Below are 23,311 nucleotides of genomic sequence, written 5' to 3'. Positions count from 1 at the left end.
GATTTCTTTTTAAATTGTTTTAGTGCTATTGTTCCCAAAGGCTCACAGTCTAGGAAAAAGTCTTGAAATTTCTCTAAAACTTAACTTTCGAGGAAATAAAAAACATATGAAATATTTACAAGACGACTTGAGTTATATTTTGCTGTTTAAACAACTTGAGTTATATTTTACTGTTTGGATTAAAATATTTCTGAATGAAACTAAAGAAACATGTGGTAATAATATAATTACAATTATCTTTAAGTTGATATCCCCTTATATTTTTATTACAGAGCAAGAGTGGCGCGTTTTAGAAGAGGCAGTTCAAATGCTGACACCCTTTAACACAATAATCACAATCCTGTCCGGTGAAGAATCTGAATAAATTATGTTGGACAGTAAACTTTATCCCATTGATAGCCCACGTTTCTTTTGTTCCATTCTGAAGCTCCCTTAATATATTTTACATTAACTAAACCGATTAGAATAATAATTGACAAACCCTGTTTGCGATTAAACGAGAGTTTCTAGGATAATTAAAGTATAAATGTTTACATTACCTACTGAAAAGCTTTACTTCTGCGTTAATTTTGCAGTTAGATTGAATGTTATTAATTTGATCAAAGACATAAAACTAATACGCCTTTCCACATATACTATGAATTTCAAAACTAGAACTTTAAGCAACACAAAAAAAAAGAGCCGAAGAAAGAGAGAGAGATTGACATAAAAGAGAGAATAAACAACAACAAATTAGAATTTATTTTAAAAGATACGCGGACGTCAGCGGACTCGAATCACTACCTGATCCGATTAAAGGAATGCTCAGCGGAAAGTGTATGTCTGCGCCACAGCACATATACAACCTGCTCAGCATCAATCGGAGGTAACCGGAGGTCTCCGATTGAAAGCGCGCAAACAACCGCTCCGGAGAAAACCTAATCATAAGCAGCACTAACTGTAAGCAATATTCCAGATGAAACAGATTGTAGGTTACATGTTCCTCTTTATACAGTTGCATGAAGGGAAAGGAAATAAGATAGGATAAAGATAACAGATATTTTATAGCCACTTTTCTTTTTTTTATTTGTTTCTTCTAAGTTTTGTGAATATCAGTTCAATATATACAATATTTTGGGTCTCGTTGGCATATTTAAACAAGATTTTTATTTTCTCTTTTGAAGTTTTGGTTTTGTAATCTGAACAGAACCAAAAGACAGACTTATAATGAAAGTATGACTGTGTTTACAAAGTTGTCCCCTTGTTTGTAGAGGGAGTCACAGATAATAGACCTAAAATAATGTCTTAACTTTTAAAAAAATAAATTAACTCCATTGGATATACCTTTTACAATTTAAAAGAGAAATCATGAGTCCACAATTTGGTTCCAATAAGGGCTCGTTGTTGAAGATAATTTTAGGAGGGAAGTATAGCAATAATAGTGGAGACTATTGTTATGCCCTGAACTATACACGGTAGTATCAGCTCCACCAACAAACCATTCCCAAATATTGAGTACAAGAAACACAATGCACAAGAGACAGCAAGCTAAACGTTTCACTCGGGATAATGTTACACTCCATTCAATAGTTTGAGTGGTTATGATGGTGTGTATACAATGAATATAGGAGAAGTACAGTAGACTCTCTCTTCTCTAAACAAGGAACATAAAAATTACTTCACTACAATTGTGAAAATACGAATGGTCAATGTAAGAACTGGGGAAACCAATTTTCATACCTATGGAGAAAATACGAATATCCATTGGGGTTTACAACAAACGAATACAAAACAAGGGTAAACAAACTCACACTTCATCTAAGAGAAGAATGTTGGGAACAACGCACTTCTTTAGGTATGTGGATTTCTAGTATATATCAAGTAACTTTTTCTCGTTATAATCAAACTAAATGGAAAGTAATCTATTCACATATAATTACAAAAATTAAGTAGCTTTTCAGACTGACTTCGATATGTGATACATTTTGTTTCTTTTGGTAACTAATTTATATATTTTTGTTCCAATTATTTAAAAATCAGCGACTTTTCAGCTTAATTTCGGCATAAAATGTGTAACGATAACATATTTTATACAGGAGAGGAAGAAGTTGCAGCACTAGGCATTTTGGCTAGAAATACTAGAATAATGCTTCCTTTCAATACCATAAAGCATAATTAGAAAAATTCAAGTATATTTCCATATTACTGTGACAATTATAAGAAAATAAAGAGAAAATTCTCGCAAATCATACATGTGGACAATGACCCAAGATTTAAACCTCTTGACATGTGGCATAGGACAGAAAATATACAGGCGCGCATCAAGAGATTAAAAATACAATCTTGAAACAATATACAAAATTAACTTACGTATTCTGTATTTACTGCACATGAAAATAACACTTCTTTCTCCGTATATCTGCAAATATTGCGAAATTACGATTAAAGGTTGAATTGTGATGAAGTGGTATGGGATGTCTTTCTTTTAGTTAGTTGAGTATTCTTCTATTTGAAATTACTCTTTTTGATATGCAAACTAGAAAATATGTCTAAGTGAGATTTGTTGCCATTAACTCCGGATTATTTCTCATCATTACTGACAAGAAACTTCCCTGCGAATGTAAGTGCCTATGACTAAAAATATAAACATAAACTATGAATCGGTACAAAAACGTTTAAAGGCAATTATGAAACGTTACAAAGCATACATGAAATTCCATTCACTTCGCCTGAAAAATTAAAAGTTTCTAAAGCGAAAATTTCAAATGTAAAATTGACTGCATACATTATTTCCAAAATGTATACAAGTTTGGTCTCTATGGTAACTTCCCCTACACAAAGCAGATGGCACAGATAGTAATTATGTATATATTCGACCTATTTATTATTTATTTCCCCTCGAATCTTAATTCAAAAACGGTAATTCTATGACGAACTAGAGTGGGCAAAGTTCAAATGGAAGTAAAATACTTTTCATTAGTTACTCCTAACTTTACAAACAATTCTGTCTTGGTATTATACATGGTGATTCAGACCACCCGTAACAATCATTTATTTCGGAAACTAATGCATTAAAATTTTCGAGAAAAAAAATATTTATTACTGAACTACATGTGAACTTTCACTTGAGCTTGATTTCATTAATCAGCTGTAACAGGAAGTAGGGTCAGTGGCGTATCACTTTAAAATTTCAAATGGGAGTCCAGGTCAAATAAGGTACCATTTGATAGAGCTCTTCAAAACAAACAACTTTCATAGGAAACATTTTTACCAATTCCTACTCTTTCAATGAGAAAACGTACAAAAAGATGCCATCAGTATTGAGACATGTTAAAAGACGAAAATGTAAAGAAGACAATTAATGTTGATATTTTACTGAAAGACTGGACAATTCCATTAATCTTTTATAAATGTTCAAACTGTCTGCCGTTCTGAGCAGCACACACCCGTACTCTTCTTCTAACACTTCAGCGTAGTGAAGTGACTGGCAGGTCTCCCGGATTCGCTGTTTTGTCATCTCTTATTGTGGGACAGACTTGATAAACGATGTTTTCTAACCGTCAAGCTCAAGTGAAAGTTCACATGTCGTTTAGTAATAAATATTTTTGTCTCGATAATTTTAATGCACTAGATTCCGAAATAAATGACTTACGTGTGGTCCGAATCACACATTGCCTTTTCATACGTTTTCTCATTGAAAGAATAGGAATTCATAAAAACGTTTCCTATGAAAGTTGTTTGTTTTGAAGAGCTCTATCAAATGGTACCCTATTTGACCCATACTCCCATTTGAAATTTTAAAGTGATACGTCACTGACCCCACTTCCTGTTAGAGGTGATTGATGAAATTAAGCTCAAGTGAAAGTTCACATGTGGTTTAGTAATAAATATTTTTTTTCTCGAAAATTTTAATGTGCTAGTTTCCGAAATAAATTACTGTTACGGGTGGTCTGAATCACCCTGTATAGAAATTTGAGAAGTTCTCCCAAAGAGTATAAACAAAACTTCAGAAATGTACACATTTCATATTTCGCAATGCACAAGTTATTTCACTGTTATGAGTATCTCTATTCTTTAAAATAAACCAGCCTTTTATTTTGCATAATACCATTTACAAAAATATCGAAATGTTTTTCATGCTTGCTGCAGAATCCAATGTGTTCTAAACAAATATATATTTTTTTAAATTTAAACATCATTCCCTGAAATATCTCTTGCAATTTTGAAATACTGACAAACTAGTTTTCACCAAAAAAATAAACCATAAAAGCATAAAGAGAGAATCCTTACAGTTTTTAAAATTACACAGCTGTCATGGATTTAAAATGTGTATCCTTCATTAACATACCCAACTGGCTGTTAAAATAAATTCACTAATATGTTAGATAAAAAGAAAGAAAAAAAACAGTAATAACTCCTGTAAATAGGTATTATGCCATCATACTTATTTATATTAACTGATAATACTGACAGTCAATAATTTAACCCAATATTTTTATGGCCACCAGCAAAACAGACATGAGAGAGTCTGCCGTAAACACACACAACACCTGCATATTAATGCTTGCTGCTCCATGTGCACCAACAAACATGAGTATCACTTAGAAATTGTCAATAATGAAAGTAAAAAGCAAGATGGTTCTGGTGTAAATGTAAATAGCAACATGTAATGACTGAAGGGGAAAAGCTGAACAATGGATTTGTATTTTTCGAATATATAAAAATGTAAAAAATAAAAAAAAAAAAGTGGGGGGGGGGGGGAAAAAGTTGCGCCATGTCCCTGTGTCTGGACTGATATTAAAGGAACATAACATCCACATGCTGAGTACAAGTAGGCCCTATAAATATCGCAGCAACTGTCTGGTATAATTTACAAATTGGTTTGCATTATTAATGACAAATGTTAACGGCATCCACGATAAATAAACTCAAATACAAGCGCGGTGCTCTTCGTCTTGTGGAATGCCGCCAAGGTAAGACTAGGTCAATTCAATAATTTACCCACTAAATTACCCAGAAAGGGAAGAGAGGGAAGAAGGGTAAAAGGTCAGAATGATTGGATGCAAAAAAGTCCTTTGCAACGACTTCAAGTCTATAACAAAACAAAATGCACCAGTTCTCATATTTTGCAACTCTCACCGATGCAAAAAAAGCTTTGTTTACTTCCATTCATACGTTTTTCACTACTTAATTAATTACTGTATAATATATATATAATAAGATACATTAATACACATCTGTTTACAATAAAAAAATTCATATATTCGATTTTTATAACCTTAATTGCAATTTGACGATATTTTTTTTCACATCGCTGTTGCTGTTTATGTTTTTGTTCATATTTATTGTTGCAGTAAAATCGGCACGTTGTAGTTTTGTCCTGATGAACACGCTAAAAATGCGAAGACGCTAAGCACTTTATTATTGGTTTCGGTTCAAAAAAGACCTAGAAAAAACAAACAAGCCAGACGCTACATTGTATTTACACTTGACAGTCGTCAATTGGTTATGTTAGTCATGTTGGTAGTGCCGGCATCAATCAGAGAGAACAAGATTAAAGATACCAACAATTAAAAAATTCATTACAGACCATTCACTGGATTTAATTTTTTACAAAATAAAAATTGCACCAATTGCCTGTACAATATTTTTTGGTGTTTTACAGTCTAAATGGTTTTGGTTCACCATCTGACACGGTAGGGACATACCGTCACGAGCCACTTTTAAGTTACCCACAACACTGTCACGGCTCGTACCAAATTATCCACAAAACACGACACAACTCTCTCTTATTACGGACGTCACCAACCGAGAGAGGAATTTGGTTTGTAAACACTCTGAGCCAATCATTTTTTGGCCACCCACGAGAACTTATTTTGTGCTAACCTTACAATAAATAAACATTATGAGCAATTCTGGGTTAGCTGAAGTATTGTCGGACCATCGGATCTCTGCCCCTTCAGAGCTGTCGTCGTTTTTGGAAAAGTTAACGCCTCTACTCACTCCATTCCACCAGCTTTCCTTCCACCACGTCAAACTGCAGGCCACGAACCTTGCCGAATAGGGGTGTTGCCAAACTTCCGCCAAACAGTGTCATGTCTCTTGAATATTGCTTATTAATAATGTGAGGTTAATTACAATTACTTATTCATAATTTAAGTAGATCTAATGACACTGATTGACTTCTACGATTAATTGGAGATAATTATGATTACAGTGGATATTTGTTGGTTAAATGGAATTTACGTGAAGGGAATCTATTTCGTTCCTAAAAAGAAATGTTTTCGTCATAAATACTTTTTCTTCACCTTATTATCTTATTTTGTTAGGTTTGGAACGTGATCTTGAAGGCCTAATAAAATTATAAAATTGTAGGAATGAATGAACACACAGTCATGTACCCTCTTTCTTTCTCATCTGGACTAAGGACCGGCTATGGCGAAGTTAATACATACTACTATCTTATAAAACATAACATACTGATAATGTGCAGGAGTTCTAATTTATTCTTATGAAAATAATTTACATATTTACAAAAGACCAAGACTTGTATTATGCATGAAATTACAGAGGGCATATCCCGGACATATCTGAATCTGAGTCACTACTATTGCTGCTGCTGCTGCTGTCTTCACCCAAGTTGATAACAAATCTAGCTACTTCCTCTTCTATTAATCCGTAACGTTTCTTTCCCACCTTAGAAATTTATTGCTTTCCTCGCAACCTTCAATAATTTTTTCAAAGTCGGAACTTCTTTCTGCGTGGTACAAAATTCTTGTATCTTTCGTCTTAAAATACATCGCTCCATATCATCTACAAGAATTAAAGATTCCCTTGGTCTGTTCCTCCCTGGTGATTCCAGCTTTTCATCTCCTGCACAGACTCCCTCTCGCCTGATTTTCTTCATTAGGCGCTCTGACCCGCCTTTATAAATTACATAAAAATGTTGTATTATATCAGTATTAGTTAAGTAAGTAATTTTAATACGTAATCAATTGAAATAAAATAAGCCTCATCTGTGATCGCAGCTGCTCTTTTCGTTGCCTGATTTAGAGGAAACAGATATTGACCTGTTTCTCTTCATCGAAAAATGCTATTACTTGCTTAATAATATTTTTTTTCACCACTCCGTGCTACAGTTTAGATGTTGAGTTGACAACACTGGACTGCAAGTGCAAATAAACTGAAGAAGGTTCAAATAGTGGGGGAGAGAAAGGGAGAGAGATAGAAAAGAGATAGGAATGCAGGGAGGGAAATGAATTACAGAGGCTGAGGAAGAATTAGGGTTCAGTTCGCATATCTTACGGGGGCACAGATCCGATGGTCCCACTATATAAGGGCATAGTTCTGGACCAGTCATAGTGGCCACAGAAAGCGGAGTACCTGCAAACTATCCTACGATATCCAAAGGATACAGTTAACTTGGATGGCTGTAAGTCTGAGGAATGCTCTGCACCAGCAAGTTACATACAATCTGGTGAACCATTCTGGGCCAATCACAGGACAGATTTTTCTCATGGCTATTCCACAAAGGACATGACACGATCATTGTCAGGCTACCTACATGAAATGACAGTGTGAAGTTATACTCGACTAGCCACTGCTATGAAAAACATCCATGGAACATACATGAAAGTTCACATGTCAAGCTACCCACACCAGGTACCAATATCAGGGATGTATTGCTATATAAAAATTAGCAATACTGATGGTAACGAGCCATGCCAGATATTCACATACATACATCACAGGCATGTCAGGGTATCCATACAGGACGGATATATGTCATACCAACACGTGACTCGGGTCACGAGCCGTGTCGGGGATGTACCTATATGAACCATAGACTACAACAGCCCTCTTGGTGGTAACCAAAACCCACGGCACGAACTGTTATGCAAATACCATGTATCAAAACAATCGGCAACATTTTTATGGATCGCGTACTGAGTGGAGAAGAGTGCTCCAAACAGCAGCACATATTTCTACAATGACTTTATTTCTGGGTGGCAGTTAGATTGGGTAGGGAGAACTGCATTAGCGCTAGAGGCTCCCAGGTGGGAAAGAGGTTGAGCTGTTACTATGAGCCAGACTCAGCATGCTCCCAGATAGACTTTCATCATCGGGGTATGACTCTTTGGATGCTTCAGCTATGGCCAGTGCACTGCAACAAAAAAAACCCAAGTGAAGTGAGAACACAATGAAGTATTTTTCAATTCATTAAATACTCTAAAACAATAAATTTACTTAGTCTTTCCCAATACTAAACTACAAACTATTATTATATACAAGGTGAAAGTAAAATAACCTAGCATATTTTCAGAGTGAATAGCTCATGTTGTACGTAACAAAAAACTGTAATATCTTATTGGTGGAAAGTTCATAGTTTTTCAGATTTTTTTTTTTTCAATGTTTAACACCCTCTTAGTCGGTAACTATTGCGAGTAGGATCGTGATTATAGTCCAATGCAGTGGAAATCAACGCATTTAATAACTCCTTTAAATCTACTTCAACATGGGGAAATGTTCATACAGGGGTCCCACGAGGATCTATATTAGGGCCTCTTCTTTTTCTAATTTTTATAATTGACCTCGGCCCCATAATAAAAGGAATAGGTTATCCTATACTATTTGCAGATGACACAAGTATCATAATTACAGACAAGAACTTTGCCACATTCAAATATAAAACAGAAACAATTCTTCTTAAAATTTATGACTGGTTTACAACCAATAAACTAGCATTAATCATTAATAAAACTAACATAATTCAATTTAAAGCCACTTCAAATTTAATCTCTGAAACATTGGACACAACTATCAACAATATACCTCTACTAGAAACATCAACAACCAAATTTCTTGGTTTGCATATTAATAATACAATAAATTGGAAAAATCATATCAAAAAAATAACCCCCAAACTTAGCTCAGCATGCTTCGCAATTAGGTCGTTACAACAATTTCTAAACAGCAGTATCTTAAAGACAATATATTTTGCCTATTTTCATTCCATTATGTCCTACAGAATAATATTTTGGGGAAATTCTGTAGATAGTAAAAATATATTCTTATTACAAAACAGAGCCATTAGAATAATAGTTGGAGCAAAGGCTAGAGAATCATGTAGATTATTTTAAAAAAAATTAGAAGTTCTAACCTTAACAAATCAATACATATACTCTACAATAAATTTCCTCTTATGTAATAAAGAAAATTTTCCAACTAACTCAGCCATACATAGTATAAATACCTGCAGAAGGAATGATTTTCATACGCCATCATCAAATTTATCATGCTTTCAAAGGGGAGTATGTTACATGTCGATAAAAATGTTCAATAGTCTTCCTGAAGACATTAAGAATCATAGCCAAAACCCTGCATTATTTAAGGTAAAACTAAAAAAATTACTTAATATCTCACACTTTCTATTCTGTAGATGAATTCTTGACATTTCACAGTACTGTGTAAATATTATAATATATTAAATGGTAAACATATTACATTGTATAAAATATTATTGTTATTAAGGTATTAATTCTGTACATATTTCATATTTGCATTTTATATGTATTGCATTTTATTGTTAAACATAAGAATTGGACATGTTCTTTATTCTATGCTATAAAGCAAATGTAAGAATATTATGGAACAAATAAATCTATCTATTTATCTATCAATCGAAAGGGAATCTAATAAAGAATCATTTATCCCTCTGGCATATTTCAATAGCGTGGACGGGTTTTGTGTAAATTTAATTTAAAAACCACTAATTACAAGCCACTGCATAATGCAAGCAAATTGCAACATCATAGCCAGAGAGTACCTCACTTAGTGAGACAGAGTTCGTTGACTTCTATACATCTGTATTATGAGAAGAGTGTGTTAGTGGCTATGTTGCCAGACTGCTGAATTTCAGTTTAATTTTCTAATTAACTGTGAAACAACAGATAATGATGTTAATGACTCTTCAGCTTCCGGGGGCGAGAATTGTTTTTTCTTCATATGATAAAAATTGAAAATAAATAAATAAATAAAATTTCATTAAGACTTCAAGAGACCTAACACTTTCGTTTCAATATAGAAAATTGATAATTGAGTTTTCATGCCAATTTGAGGGTATTTTAAATTTCTATGCCTATCATGATTGCAATATTCCTGGTTATGTTAATTTTACTGTTTTAATGTGCAGTGGGCATCAGAAGATGAAATGACATCAAGGAGGCATCAATCAATTATGAATTGATTACTTACTATGATTATATTAAATATAGACTATTGAGTAGATTACAGATTATACATACAGTAATACATTCATTATGTATGATTTGAGGCTTTCTCGGCGTTGGATCGCTAATATGTTTTTGCGGGATATCAGCAGAGTTAAAATTTTGGAATGTTCCAAGCTTTCAACTGCTATCTCTGCAGCCATCTTCAGGGAAGTTGTGTCTGGACAAAAGCCACTACTGGGATCGTACAATCAAGGAGGCCATAGAGATTAAGCTGGAGAAAAACAACTTTAACAGAGATGGTGGACTGCAGCTCAGTCAGGCATGGACACCGGCCTTGGACCAGCTTAGGCCCTCTTAAAATCAAGGTCACGAAGATCACGGACCGAGGACAGCAACCGATTCCAACCGGTGGAACAGGACTCGTCGCCTGCCAAACTTCACACAAGAATCCCGGGAGGGGCGGAGCTTACGAGGAATGATAATTTCCGGCCCCGAATTGGCCGATCCGCCAACCAATCCCATATCACCTGAGACAGCCTAACATCTATATAACCCACGACTTTCTGTCCAGACACAACTTCCCTGAAGATGGCTGCAGAGATAGCAGTTGGAAGCTTGAACATTCCAAAATTTTAACTCGGCTGATATCCCGCAAAAACATATTAGCGACATTCATTATGGTTACAATAAATTTAATTACTGCTAAATCCACATTATAAAAACTTTTTACTCCTACAAAATTGGAATAAATATTAACACAACTTACCTTATTTTCAAGATCAAGCCCTTGACTACACAAATCCGCATATTTTACACATCTCAATTTTTGAATGATCAAAAAAAGGGTAAAAAAATTAGTGCGCAAATTATGTGAGGATATACAGTAATTGATAAACGGTGTTCATAGTTATTAAAAGTTTAGAATAAACAGATTACAAGTTTAACGTTGAACAGAATATGATCACCTGACATTCTAAAGATAGAGCAATGGATTTTGGAGCTTGCAGAAGAGCATCTGGGAAGTAGTAGCAGAAAAATTGGATGAGTGGAGTTTCTCACTGGGCAGTGTTAAAAACCTTAAAGGAATGAGTACTATTATCAGCGTATTCAATACCTGAGTATCAGAGATCATGAGACTTGCATATGTTTTTGCCAGTAGCTTCAACAATAGTTCCCGCAATTTTTTAATCACGTGTTGATGACAGATGAGGCACACAGTTTAGATCTTTTAGTAGAGGACCACACTTCAAATTTGTTAGTTGGAACTGTAGTACATGATGATATAAAAACTACAGTAAAACCTTGTTAATATGCTCCCGCTTATAATGCTATCCCATTCATTATACTCTTTTTATATGGTCTCTGAACATTTAATATAATCCTGAATAATTTTACACTTTTGTAACAATAATTATTATTATTATTATTATTATTATTATTATTATTATTATTATTACTGAAGTTTGTATTACCACTGGTAAATTTTGTATTATAGTCCGGGTCAGCTTACTTCATACCCTAAGGGTGAAACCTAATCATTTTTCCCCCATTAATACATATGCTAGTGGATTGTGGTGATTTTCTAGTTTGCAGGTTGAATTTTCTTTTGCCAACTTCGTTTCGAATTTCGATACTCACAAATACTACAAATGGTAGTGATTTTGTAACTAGTATTTTGGCACCTGAGACAAATATCGACAATATCTGTCGGTACTGGAGTTCCATGCAATTGAAATTGTACTAGATTTCTGAGCCTGTTATTGGAAACTAGTGAAATTTGAACATACTAATAAATAACACTAGTCAACAAGGTTTTTGTCACAAGGGTGAAAATGGTCATTTTAGGTCAATTTTTGTGTGCTGATAGTAGACCTAAACTTTAAAATTTTCCATCACGCACCATTTAAGAGGGAAATTGGAAATTGTGAAAAAAAAAAAAAAAGATTGAATTTACCTAAGAACTGGGGTAACGAACTATGGACTTTATTTAAACGGTTACACAGTATATTCATACGTTTTATAACTTATTGTTGCTCAGGATATACTAGAAGTGTATTTCAAGGAATAGGTTCTTTCAAATACATGAGTCTGCATTAGTAAAGCGCATAGTGGGTGATATAAGTTATATATTACTTTATTGCTTTATGGCGCTAGACCGACAGAAAGCACTGAGAGGGTGGGCTTTTAGAGTGAAATAGAATGCATTTTAGGATTAGTTGAATATTGTTTGAGCTTGTGGCAAGTTGTATTGCTGGTTTTGAGTGTTTATCTTCGCGTTCATTTACACTTTTTCAGAATGAAAAAATCTCGTCGTGTGTGTGTAAATTCGCCGGACAGCTTTTGTTATGTATATGGAGAATTTACGGCAAAATCGCAGCGTTGGACTTTATCAGATAAGTTAAAACAAGCCTATTACTGCTATTTTGAATGTAATGTGTGTGATGAGGACTGCATAACATGTTACTCAAAACTGATCAAATGGATGAATGGAGAGAAGACTCGAAGTATGTCGTTGCAGTTCCAATGATCTGGCGTGAACCGACAAGCCATGCAGAAGACTGTTATTTCTGTTTAACAAAGATTACGGGATTTTCAAAGTAAACAAGATCTAAAATTGAATATCCTAATGTTTCTTCTGCAATACGACCTGTACTACATGGACCAGAACTCCCTATTCCTAATCCACCTTCGCAATTGGAGGAATTGGTTCTTCCAATAAAACGAAAAAATTATAGTTCATTTGATCCAGTTTTATATTAATAAAGTAAAAGCCTATTTTGAAGGGAAAAAAAGGAACATAATGCCATTTTTTCTTATTGTAATTATTATTTATCCAGCGTTATTATTTTTCTATGAAACCTCAGTGCATTTTGTGTATAAATTTTGCAGCTTAGGAATTTATTTATTTTCACTGTTGTAATTACGTATTTTGAAATGCGCGAAAATGTTTTTTTAATCAAAATATTTCCCCTTCTGTTACACAAAAATGTTACGTGTTACAGATTTTTCGCTGTCATTTTCGTAATCAGCAGGGTCGATTTAGTAAAAATCAGCTGATTTCATTTCTGTGACAGACAAAAAGTTAAAATTTGTTGACTAGTGTAATTAATATCAGTATTAAAATTAATAAATAAGAGTTATTTTATGTGTTGCGTTGTGATTATAATTCAAACTATAATCAGGTAAGTCTTCGGAGTTAGTACTAATAATTTCATGTGGTCAAACAAAATACATTTTTAGGTAAGGTCTCTTGAGTCAACTGTTTAGTGAAACCAATGAATTTCGTATTGCCAGACAAAATACTTGACATTTTGATCCCTTTCTCGTATAGTTTGCTACGAAAATATGTTACAAATTGTTGAATTATTTAGAATAACCTTCCAACATAAAGTACGGTAAGTAAATAAGTCATTTAGTACGAAGGATCGTGTGATATCTGGTAACAGTTGGCAACACTGACAAGATGGCAATATTTGCTGTTTAGAAACTGTTCTTACGTGACCCTCACTACACATGTGGTACAATTATCAATCTTCCAGAAGGATGCTGATAATATAAAGTTTACTGCAACCCACTGTGATCTTCAACTACTAGAATTTCTTTTAACAAAAGTGGGGTACTTTGATGCCAGCACCATAGCCAGAGTTCAGCTGCAGTCAATATGTATTGCAACTGGTATTGATTACTTTAATTTGCTTCATTATGATTTAAGATTGTGCAACGTATAGTATAATTAGAACAGAAACCATTACACCAATTTGCAAATTCAATCTATCACCGTGCTTCTAAAGATAAATTCATATCCCAAGAGATACGAGTCTATCTCTTTTTCCTTTCCTCTCCACTCTTCCACATCCCTCCTACTCTTAAAAAAACTGGAACTAAGACTAACCTAAAGCCAAGCCTGGCTGACTCCTCATCAAACTGTTCTAGTTCACGATCTTGTCTCTCGTGGAGCAAACGAATCCTTTCCGACCTCTCCTGAAGGAACTGTTGTGTTTCCAGTTCCATCTGAAATACAATTAAACACAAATATTAGAAAGGAATATCTTCATAAAATGCATTTCAAGTATTTACTTATGCTTACAGTCTAAGGAGGATATGATTTCATAGATTTGTTTGGGAGTTCTTTTTGATAAAGTACACTGAAAATAAAGAGGACACAATCATGTCACTACTGTCTTCCCTATTACTATTTACTTATTTGTTCATTTACAGTAAAATCCCTCGTATCCAGCATCTAAATAATCGGCAATACCAAAATAATGGCACTTTTGGCTAGGCCAAAAAAATAGTCATTCATATATATATATTATTATAATGTATCGAAGTACATATGATATTTCCATGCAGATATTCTGCGTCATCATACGATGAAAGAGTAATGGAACGGAGAAAAATTCTCTCCGGCACTGGGATTTGAACCCAGGCGTAAATCACTTCGTGATTTAAGACGGCGCTTATTCCAGTCGGATCCCGGCCAACTAGTCACTCATTACGAGTGCACCTCAGCACATGTGTGGACTTCGGTCCTAGGTTCATAGATATCTATGATGTAGTGCAGAGGGCGGCCACTAGAGGGAACCCAAGAGTTGGAACTTAAAACTGAGAAGATTCTTCCGACGCCGGAGTGGAATCCGGTGTGGCTTAGTGGATAAAGCGTCAGCACGTAGAGCTGAAAACCCGGGTTCAAATCCCAGCGCCGGAGAGAATTTTTCTCCATTCCATTACTCTTTCATCGTATAATAGTCATTCATGCAAAAGAGAAGAGTCTAACCCATTAAATAAATTACAAAACAAAAATTGGGTCTAAATAAAAAACTAAAGATAATACACAATAAAAAAAAATAAAAGCCGAATTTCTCCATACATTTTAACCAACTTAATTCAACAAGATGTGAGTGATTTTCATAGATCGCACATTGTGTTTACTCTTTACACTGTTCACACATGAAAACATAGACAAAAAAACTCGTTATGTCCCTCGAGTACAGGGTAACATCGGTAATCTGTCACTTGAACCTTGCAAACAATGCGCAGAGATGATATCTTTCAATTTAACACTTGAACTTGCCCATTTCGAAGGGGTGTTGGATAAGTCTAAATACAAAAGTGTGAAATTCTCTGTTCCTACAGCGCATAAAAATGTCATTCGAGTGATGGATAGTATCATGGCTATTACAGCTAAGCACGCTGCTGTTGCACAATGGATTCCACGAAACGCAAGAGTAATGTTCTTACACTCAAATGAAGCGCTACTTCATAATCTTTATAGTTGCGACGTTGGCTATACTGCTCTTCACGTCACATGACTGTCATTTAAAATTGTCATAAGATTACGAAAACTTTTAGTATTTTTACGCTATTATGTATTACTGTATTAAAATAATTATGAACTGATAAATGTACATTACTGTATTCAGTACTAAAAATAAACATTGTACGTATTTCAAAACTTTATTTTTAATTATCTATATGAAAATTACCAAATTTCAACATGGAAAAAAAAAGTTTGTGCAGTACAGTATGTCTTTACATAACCTATAAACGTATTTTCCAATTATCCGGCACTGGCTTTGTCCCACAGTTGCCGGATACAAGGAATTCTACTGTATTTAATATTTTTTTGAGCTTTCACTCCTTCTGCTTGGCAGTGATACTGAAAAGTACAGTTTCATACTATGGAGGAGCTTCTTGAATTCAAACTTTTCTCAATTTTTAGGTATTCTCTTAACCTTATGACTGTTAAAAATTTAACAGAAAGCTACACATAGGTTCCACTTTAAAATCATGGTGGGGAGATCTTTAAAACAAACTTGATTTAGTTCAATAATGGAATACCCATTTAAATTCGTTCTTGTTTAGTCATCATGTGTTTAAATGATTCCACTGGGTTGTAGGGCTTCAATAAAAGTATTGTATTGCTAATCTACATACCTTCTGCTCCAGTAATGCCCTTCGGACAGATACTCTGTCTTCTAGTTCTTTGCGCTCCCTATTTCTCTGAGCTTCAGCCTGCATTTTGTTCTTTGACTGGTAAGCCATCAGGATTTCCAATTCGTAGTGCAATCGCTCCTTTAAGTGCTGACATTCCACCTCCTGTGACTCGTCCAGTCGAATCTATTACATAAGACGATCATAAATTATTTTAAAACAAAGTGAAAATAGGATTAAATTACAAAGACATAAGCAATAATTTCTTTCATTGAATTCTCCACTCCCAAATACAGTTAACGAGAATGTAATAGCAAACTTTACACTAGAAAATTATTTTAAGAAAAGATTCCCCTAAACACATCTAGAACGCAAATGAGCAGAGACAGATTTCCCATGCTAACATAAACACACAAGAATAGATGAACAGTTAAGGTATGGTCACAAGTCGCTACTTTTGCAGCACTGCAGTACAAAAAACTGTGCAACTCTTGTACTGTGATGTATGAACAACGGTGCAACCCGAAAAGTAGTGGCTGCCGAACCTGCTGCTCGCTACTTTTCCATGCTGCGCGCAGCTTAAAAGTAGCGACATGTGAACAGGGTTCTCAGGGTTGCAGCCGAGGCATTTTTGATATCTATTTTGTTGAAACTTTTGCTGCAGTTGCAACCAGTGTTGCCACTCAAATGTGCCAATGATACTTTTATTGTTTGGAAATATTTTAATGTTAAATGCGATGAAAATAAATTATTTGTAACAGTTATTAAATACACAACACAGTCTGAGCATAGTTGCTGACGATATAATTAATTTTTTTAATTTTCCGTAGCATAGTTCCAAACAGAAGGGTTGCCAACATTGATTACGTGAATATGCTGTTGGTTATCATTTAAGTATATAGGCGTTTTTAAAAGCTTTATAGTAAAAATAATGTCAATTTCTGAATACTAGATACGACAGAAAAGCAAATAATAGATAAGCTTTCGCATGAATTTCTTAATAATGCGAACATAACCACAAAATGTATATTGAGAAGTCAACACGGAGATGGAAACCTGCAATATGACTGCGGCTGCAAAAGTAGCGCCTTATGTGTGAACTGACTCGCAACCTCCAGTTGCAACTTTTGCTGCACTCGGGTTGCGCAGCACGAAAAGTAGTGTGCAGCGCGCTACTTTTGGCTTACGTGTGAACATGACACGCAACTTTTGCAGCTGCAGTACAAAAGTTGCGCAGCAAAAGTAGCGATGTGTGACCATACCTTTAGCATCATGCTCTTGATGTCTTTACACCTTACAAAGAATTACTAAGTTCAAATTTACAAGAAACTAAGTGATTCCTAGAGCTGTTCAGGAAGTTATGGTGAAGACAAAAATTCGCTGACTGTACTCAAAATCTAACTTGTGTTCTTCTGTTCATAGCTCAAAGAAAAACTTCGCATAAATATCAGAAAAGTAATAAACTTAAGTGCTAATAAATGTTATATAATTATTATTATTATTACAAATATGTGAACATATAAAAAAATTAGAAATTCTCACCGACTGTTTTTGAAGCATTTCAGCAATGCTCTGCTCATACTGGTCGCCGAGCAAAGCAAGCTTTCTCCGCTGTTCTTCTTTCAATTTCTTAATTACAGCTTTTTGTTCATCTTTTGCAGTTGTTTGAAGAATCTGTGCCTTTAGCGCTTTGTACTGGCGCGTCTGTATCTTACACGTTTCACGGAACTGTTTTCGAATTTGCATCTCCTTTTGCTGAAATAAAATATAACTGTGAGAACTAAATTTACATACATAAATGTTTTTTGTCCCTTATTTCCTGGAATATTGATTTTACAATACATTGCTGAACTCTGAAACTATTTAACCTAGTGACATTATTCCTTTTTTAAAGTAAATCTTATTTATCAGAACATAATCTTAGCTTTCTAGGAAATTAATATGAAAGTTCTAATAATAAAATGCACAACTTTTTTAATAATAAGTTTAAGTACAAATAATTTTTTACACTTGAAACACTAATCACATGAGGTATTTTACTACAGCTCCTGCAGTAACTTAAATTCTGCAATTAAAAAAAAATCATGAATCTTATTATGGTTGCATCACAACTTAGAGCAGTTGAAAAGAATCACTACATAAATAACAACTTCCTATTGTTGTTGTTGTTGTTTTCTAATGCCAGGCGTTTGACAATAAAGTCATTTGACCTCTTGCACTCCAATATTTTTCGAAGATATTATCATGGCCAGCCACTGAAGCACAGATTTTGAGGTGTTCCGAATCGATTTCTTGGTTTGAGTTGCACAATGGGCAGTTAGGGGACTGATATATTCCAATTCTATGCAGGTGTTTGGCCAAACAATCATGGCCTGTTGCCAATCTAAATGCAGCTACAGACGATTTGCGTGGTAAATCGGGAATTAACTGTGGATTTTGATGCAGAGAGTTCCATTTTTTCCCTTGAGATTGTGTTATCAAATTTTGTTTGTTGAAGTCTAAGTATGTAGATTTAATAAATCTTTTCACAGAGTAATACGTAGATTTAGTAACAGGTCTGTAAGTAGCAGTGCTGCCCTTCTTTGCTAAAGCATCTGCATTCTCGTTTCCCAGGATTCCACAATGGCATGGTATCCATTGGAATACAATTGTTTTATTTAGTGATATTAATTGAGAAAGCATTTTAGTTATTTCTGCTGTTTGAGATGAAGGTGTGTGTTTAGAGACTATTGATAGAATAGCTGCTTTGGAGTCTGACAATATAACTGCATTTTTAAATTTATTGATGTGGCATAGAAGATTCCTGAGACTTTCACTTATTGCAATGATTTCTCCATCAAAACTTGTTGTTCCATACCCAAGAGATCTATGAAGTGAGAAGAGACAGCATGTAACACCTGCACCGGCACCTTGTTCTCTGGAGATCAAGGATCTGTCAGTGTGTAAATGAAGCCAGTTTTGTGGAGAGTACCTAATATTAATTGTCTCTAAAGACAATTGTTTTAGTATTTCAGTATTTACTTCTGATTTTAGTATTTCTTCCGTTAAATTTAGATTATATTCTATATTTAACAGAGTTAAAGGGTTTTGTTTAATTTGTAGGTTTTCTTTTAAATTCGGGATATTGATTTTCTGTTTTAATTCTTGAACAATGGATATGAAACTTTGAGTTTTCAATCTACAGAGGAGACTGTATGATTGCCAATTGTTTCCTGGTAATCTAATAAGTTTTTCATATTGAGATACCTTCTTAACAGAACTGATTTATTTCACAGTAGTTAATGTTCATGAATGTTCTGTGTAATAAAATTTTCAAAAATATACAGGTCAAACTTCTAAGGATGATCCTTAAATGTCAAGTCATACTTTGAGGGGTTAGGTACAACTTACAGGAGTAAAATTTTTGGAAATATTCAACACTTTTTTTTCTCCGTTACTGTATCTCGTACAAAAATGAAAATTCATATGTGTAAAACACTGTCCTTCTGCAATATGGAAAAAATATTTTTACGATAAAAAAAAATTATTTAGGTATATATATATTTTTTTTTAATTCAAAACGGTGGCAGTTCACAGTGCAGTGATCAAGCATTTCCCTCAAAACTCATAATCCTGTTAACCTTTTCATGTTATCTCTTTTATTTTATTGCTGAAACTCATGTTTACAATATCATGCTCTTTCAACTACATTCCTTAATAAATACTATTTTTTTTTATTGTGTATTAGAAGAAAATACTGATATTTGACCATTTTTTTAAATGAATTTATTTTTTATCAGACAATCTAATAAAAGTTAGAGAAGTGATCTTGTATCATATTGTAAATATGACATGCATAAATACACACAAAAAATTTGATCACAGAATGTTGGACAGTTTTTTTAGCTATATGGCAAATGCTTCATTATATTTTTTTTTAAATCGTAAAAATATTTTTTTCATACAGCAGGACAGTTTTTACACATACTAAATTTCATTACTGTACAAGATACAATAATGGAGGAAAAAAATGTTGAATATTTCCAAAATTTTACTGCTGTAAGCTGTACCTAACCCCTTAAGCATGCACCTTCATGGAATTGTTTTATTAATTTTTCCAAATTTCTTATTATGCACAACAGAAGATATGGATATGAAGCACCTGGCAATCTGTTTGTTGGCCTTACCTCCAAATATTGGAAAGTAAGGAGGAAAATAACTTTACTGGTAAATCTTAAAAAGAGAGAAGAAGAGAAAGAAAGAAAAAAAGAAGAAAAAAAACCTCCTCCCTCCCCTTTCCTCTCTCTCCCTCTCCCCCCCCTCCCTCTCTCTGTGCTTTGCCCTGAAGTTTAATCGCATCTAAAAATCAGAAAACTACTGTATAGAGATATTCTTTAAATCTTTCACATAAAATAAAAAAGATGTGCACACTTAAACCTCTTACAGAGCGGAATACGTTACCTTGAGACTTTTGGGTTGCTGCTTCAGCTCAAGAGCATGTTTCTTACGTAGTTCTCGCTCTGACCGCTGCATGTAGTCTTGCTGGTTCTGCAGCTCTGTTCCATGCTGTCGCTGAATCTGCTCTTCCCGTAACTGGTGTACTGCCTTTTGTTGCCTATATTCCAGCTCTTGAGTCTTCTCATGATGCCTCAGCAGCATAGAGTGAGCCTGCTCCAGTTGCTGTTGACGCTTGTTCAGTTCCTACACAGATACCAGTAATTCATATAATTATCACTAATGGTTATGTGATGTGTCTCTCATAAAACTTAATTTTCAAACTCACTTGTGATCATACATAAAATATATAGGGTGGAAGTGAAATAGCCTTGCAGATTTTCAGAGTGAATAGCTCATGTTGAATGTAACAAAAAACTACGATATCATATTGATGGAAAGTTAATAGTTTATTCAGAAAAAAAGTTTGCGAGTAGGATGGTGATTTTTGTCCATACCAACAGAAAATCTAATAAAGAATAATTTATTTATAGTGTGGACGGTTTTTGTGTAAATTAATTTTAAAAATCTCTAATTTCACACAATGCATGATGTGCAGGTTGCAACATCGCGCCCGACAACAGCTCATCTAGTGAGACACACCGAGTTCGTTGACCTCTTACATCTGTATCATGAGAAGAGTGTGTTAGCAGCAATGTTGCCGGACTACTGAAACTTCCAACTTAATTTTCTAATTAACCGTACATTTAATCACGAAACGTAATATAGGTTTTCTGTTCATTTAAGTGTACCCCATCGTCCCTTTCAATCAGGAAGGTTATTTCACTTCCACAACACAGTACAGTACAACTTCTTTCATACATTTCGCATTTACTCTTCCCCCCCCCCCCCTCTTGTGGGTACTCACCTTGTCGTGGTGAGGGGGCTTAAACTTGTTGTTTAAGCTAACAAGTAACAAAGAGGTACCCACATAAGCTGCATTAACACCAACGCAGTCCCACTATATTTTTCACTGCTTATGATTCATGGTGTCCCTCAGTGTAAAATTCTCCGGAGGTAAAATAGTCCCTCAATCGAATCTCTGGGTAGGGACTGCACTGAGAGATGCCAAGAATCGTACTTATTTGGAATACCAAAAGTCACACCATCCAGTCAATCAGAGCCAAATTTAAACACTGATCAAAATACCCCTCATTTCTCGTGAAAAACAACAACTGAATAGACTACAGTGGACTTTATGTTGTCAGCAAACAGCTGGATACATTAAGAAGATTGATTGATTTTTTTTTTTTTTTTTTTTTTTTTTTTTTTTTTTTTTTTTTTTTTTTTTTTTTGAGTTCCAGGAAAAATTCATATACTGTTCATGTTAATTTATTGTAGATATACGTTTTTCGTTTATTCGTTTTTTACACTTATGCAATTGTACTTCAAACCTCAGGAGATATGAAACGTCATTTGTATGCTCTAAATCAATTTTTCTCTAAATTAGGTTTGCCTTGAAAATGTAATAACGCGAAAATACAGTACATGTTCATCATTAAAATGTGGCCCATACTTTCCTCCACAAATCTTGTGTCCTTTAATGACACTGTTACTGGAGAAACAGTGAAATGTTTCATAACACATCATGATGAAACTGAACAAATTATGTAATAGTTATCACAATTTGAGGGCATGGTTTATTCCTTAGGAACAAACAGTCCAAAATAACTGATTTCTTGGTAGAATAATCACATGTTATTAAATGAAGATCAAATGGCAAGAACAGAGTAAGTTAAATTTGTAAAAAAATTTCTGGATTGACATTTGAAATGTGATATATCAGTCAGCTTTGGATCTAACCAACTAAAATTTCCTACAAATAATCTTACATTCTTAAGAATATGTGTTATAAATGTTATAATTTGAGTAATGTATAACAGACTCAAAGATGGCTTAATTGTGAAGTTATAAATCTCTCTTGTGCAAATTTTACTAAATTCACTTTACTTGTTCTTCTATATAGTCTTCAAATGCTATTTCAGATGTCATTAAATGTCAATTCAGTTATATGTTTTTCTCACTTATACGTTTTTTTCTTCAGGCCCCATAAAATGTATAAATTAAGATTTACTGACATAAACAGGTTTATTCTACGGAAGTGTTGGCACCATATACAGTACATGTGGAGGGCCATCACTACCGATATAGACTGTTGAACATAAATATATCATATATATATGTTGTGAAAGAGGAAATTGGGAAGACCACGAAAGCGCTGGCATGAGACCGTAACAGATCCTGTAGGGTCTAATACGTGAGGGATATGATGATGATGATGATGATGATGATGATATATGTTGTTGTTTTCTAATGCCAGGCATTTGACAATAAAGTCATTTGACTCATCAATTAGCACTGGTCAGCTTGATGAGTTAATGACTGAATTTGGTATAATTTTCCTCTATTCAATACCTAATTCCCTCTTTACCCTTTCCTAGCCAGTCCTCTGACTGAACTCTTACTTTCTTCGACCCCGACGGCATTAGAGCATTCGAGGCCTAGGGGTTCATTTCACTTTCCTTCCTCCTCTTTCTACTTTTCTGTTCCTAGTGCTGACCTGCTATGGCACTAAAATCGTCCTCCAGTGGCTTAAGGAGAGAAAGCTGATGATCAACAAGATCTCCCAGCTAGGTCCAATGGACCCGTTGACCAACAGCAGGTGTGGTCCTCCAGACATTCTGGGGGTTGTG

The 23,311-nt window shown here is 34.4% G+C and overlaps 1 protein-coding gene across 6 annotated transcripts in view; it reads right to left on the bottom strand.

Annotated features, from left to right (window-relative positions):
• Positions 1-1,039: 1,039 nt before the first annotated feature.
• Positions 1,040-23,311, bottom strand: part of Tao (Serine/threonine-protein kinase Tao) — a 58,028-nt gene continuing 35,756 nt past the window's right edge. For all 6 annotated transcript variants that reach the window (XM_069829260.1, XM_069829262.1, XM_069829257.1 and 3 more), the window contains 5 exons: positions 20,586-20,825; positions 17,688-17,900; positions 16,149-16,331; positions 14,104-14,222; positions 1,040-8,143 (listed from right to left, as the gene is read on the bottom strand). In XM_069829260.1, coding sequence (XP_069685361.1) covers positions 8,023-8,143; positions 14,104-14,222; positions 16,149-16,331; positions 17,688-17,900; positions 20,586-20,825 — 876 coding nt within the window. In that variant the 3' untranslated portion in view covers positions 1,040-8,022. The remainder of the gene's footprint in view (positions 8,144-14,103; positions 14,223-16,148; positions 16,332-17,687; positions 17,901-20,585; positions 20,826-23,311) is intronic.

The sequence above is a fragment of the Periplaneta americana genome, chromosome 6, assembly GCF_040183065.1.
Source record: "Periplaneta americana isolate PAMFEO1 chromosome 6, P.americana_PAMFEO1_priV1, whole genome shotgun sequence".
NCBI classification, from domain to species: domain Eukaryota; kingdom Metazoa; phylum Arthropoda; class Insecta; order Blattodea; family Blattidae; genus Periplaneta; species Periplaneta americana.
This window is presented reverse-complemented; position numbering and strand designations above follow the sequence as displayed.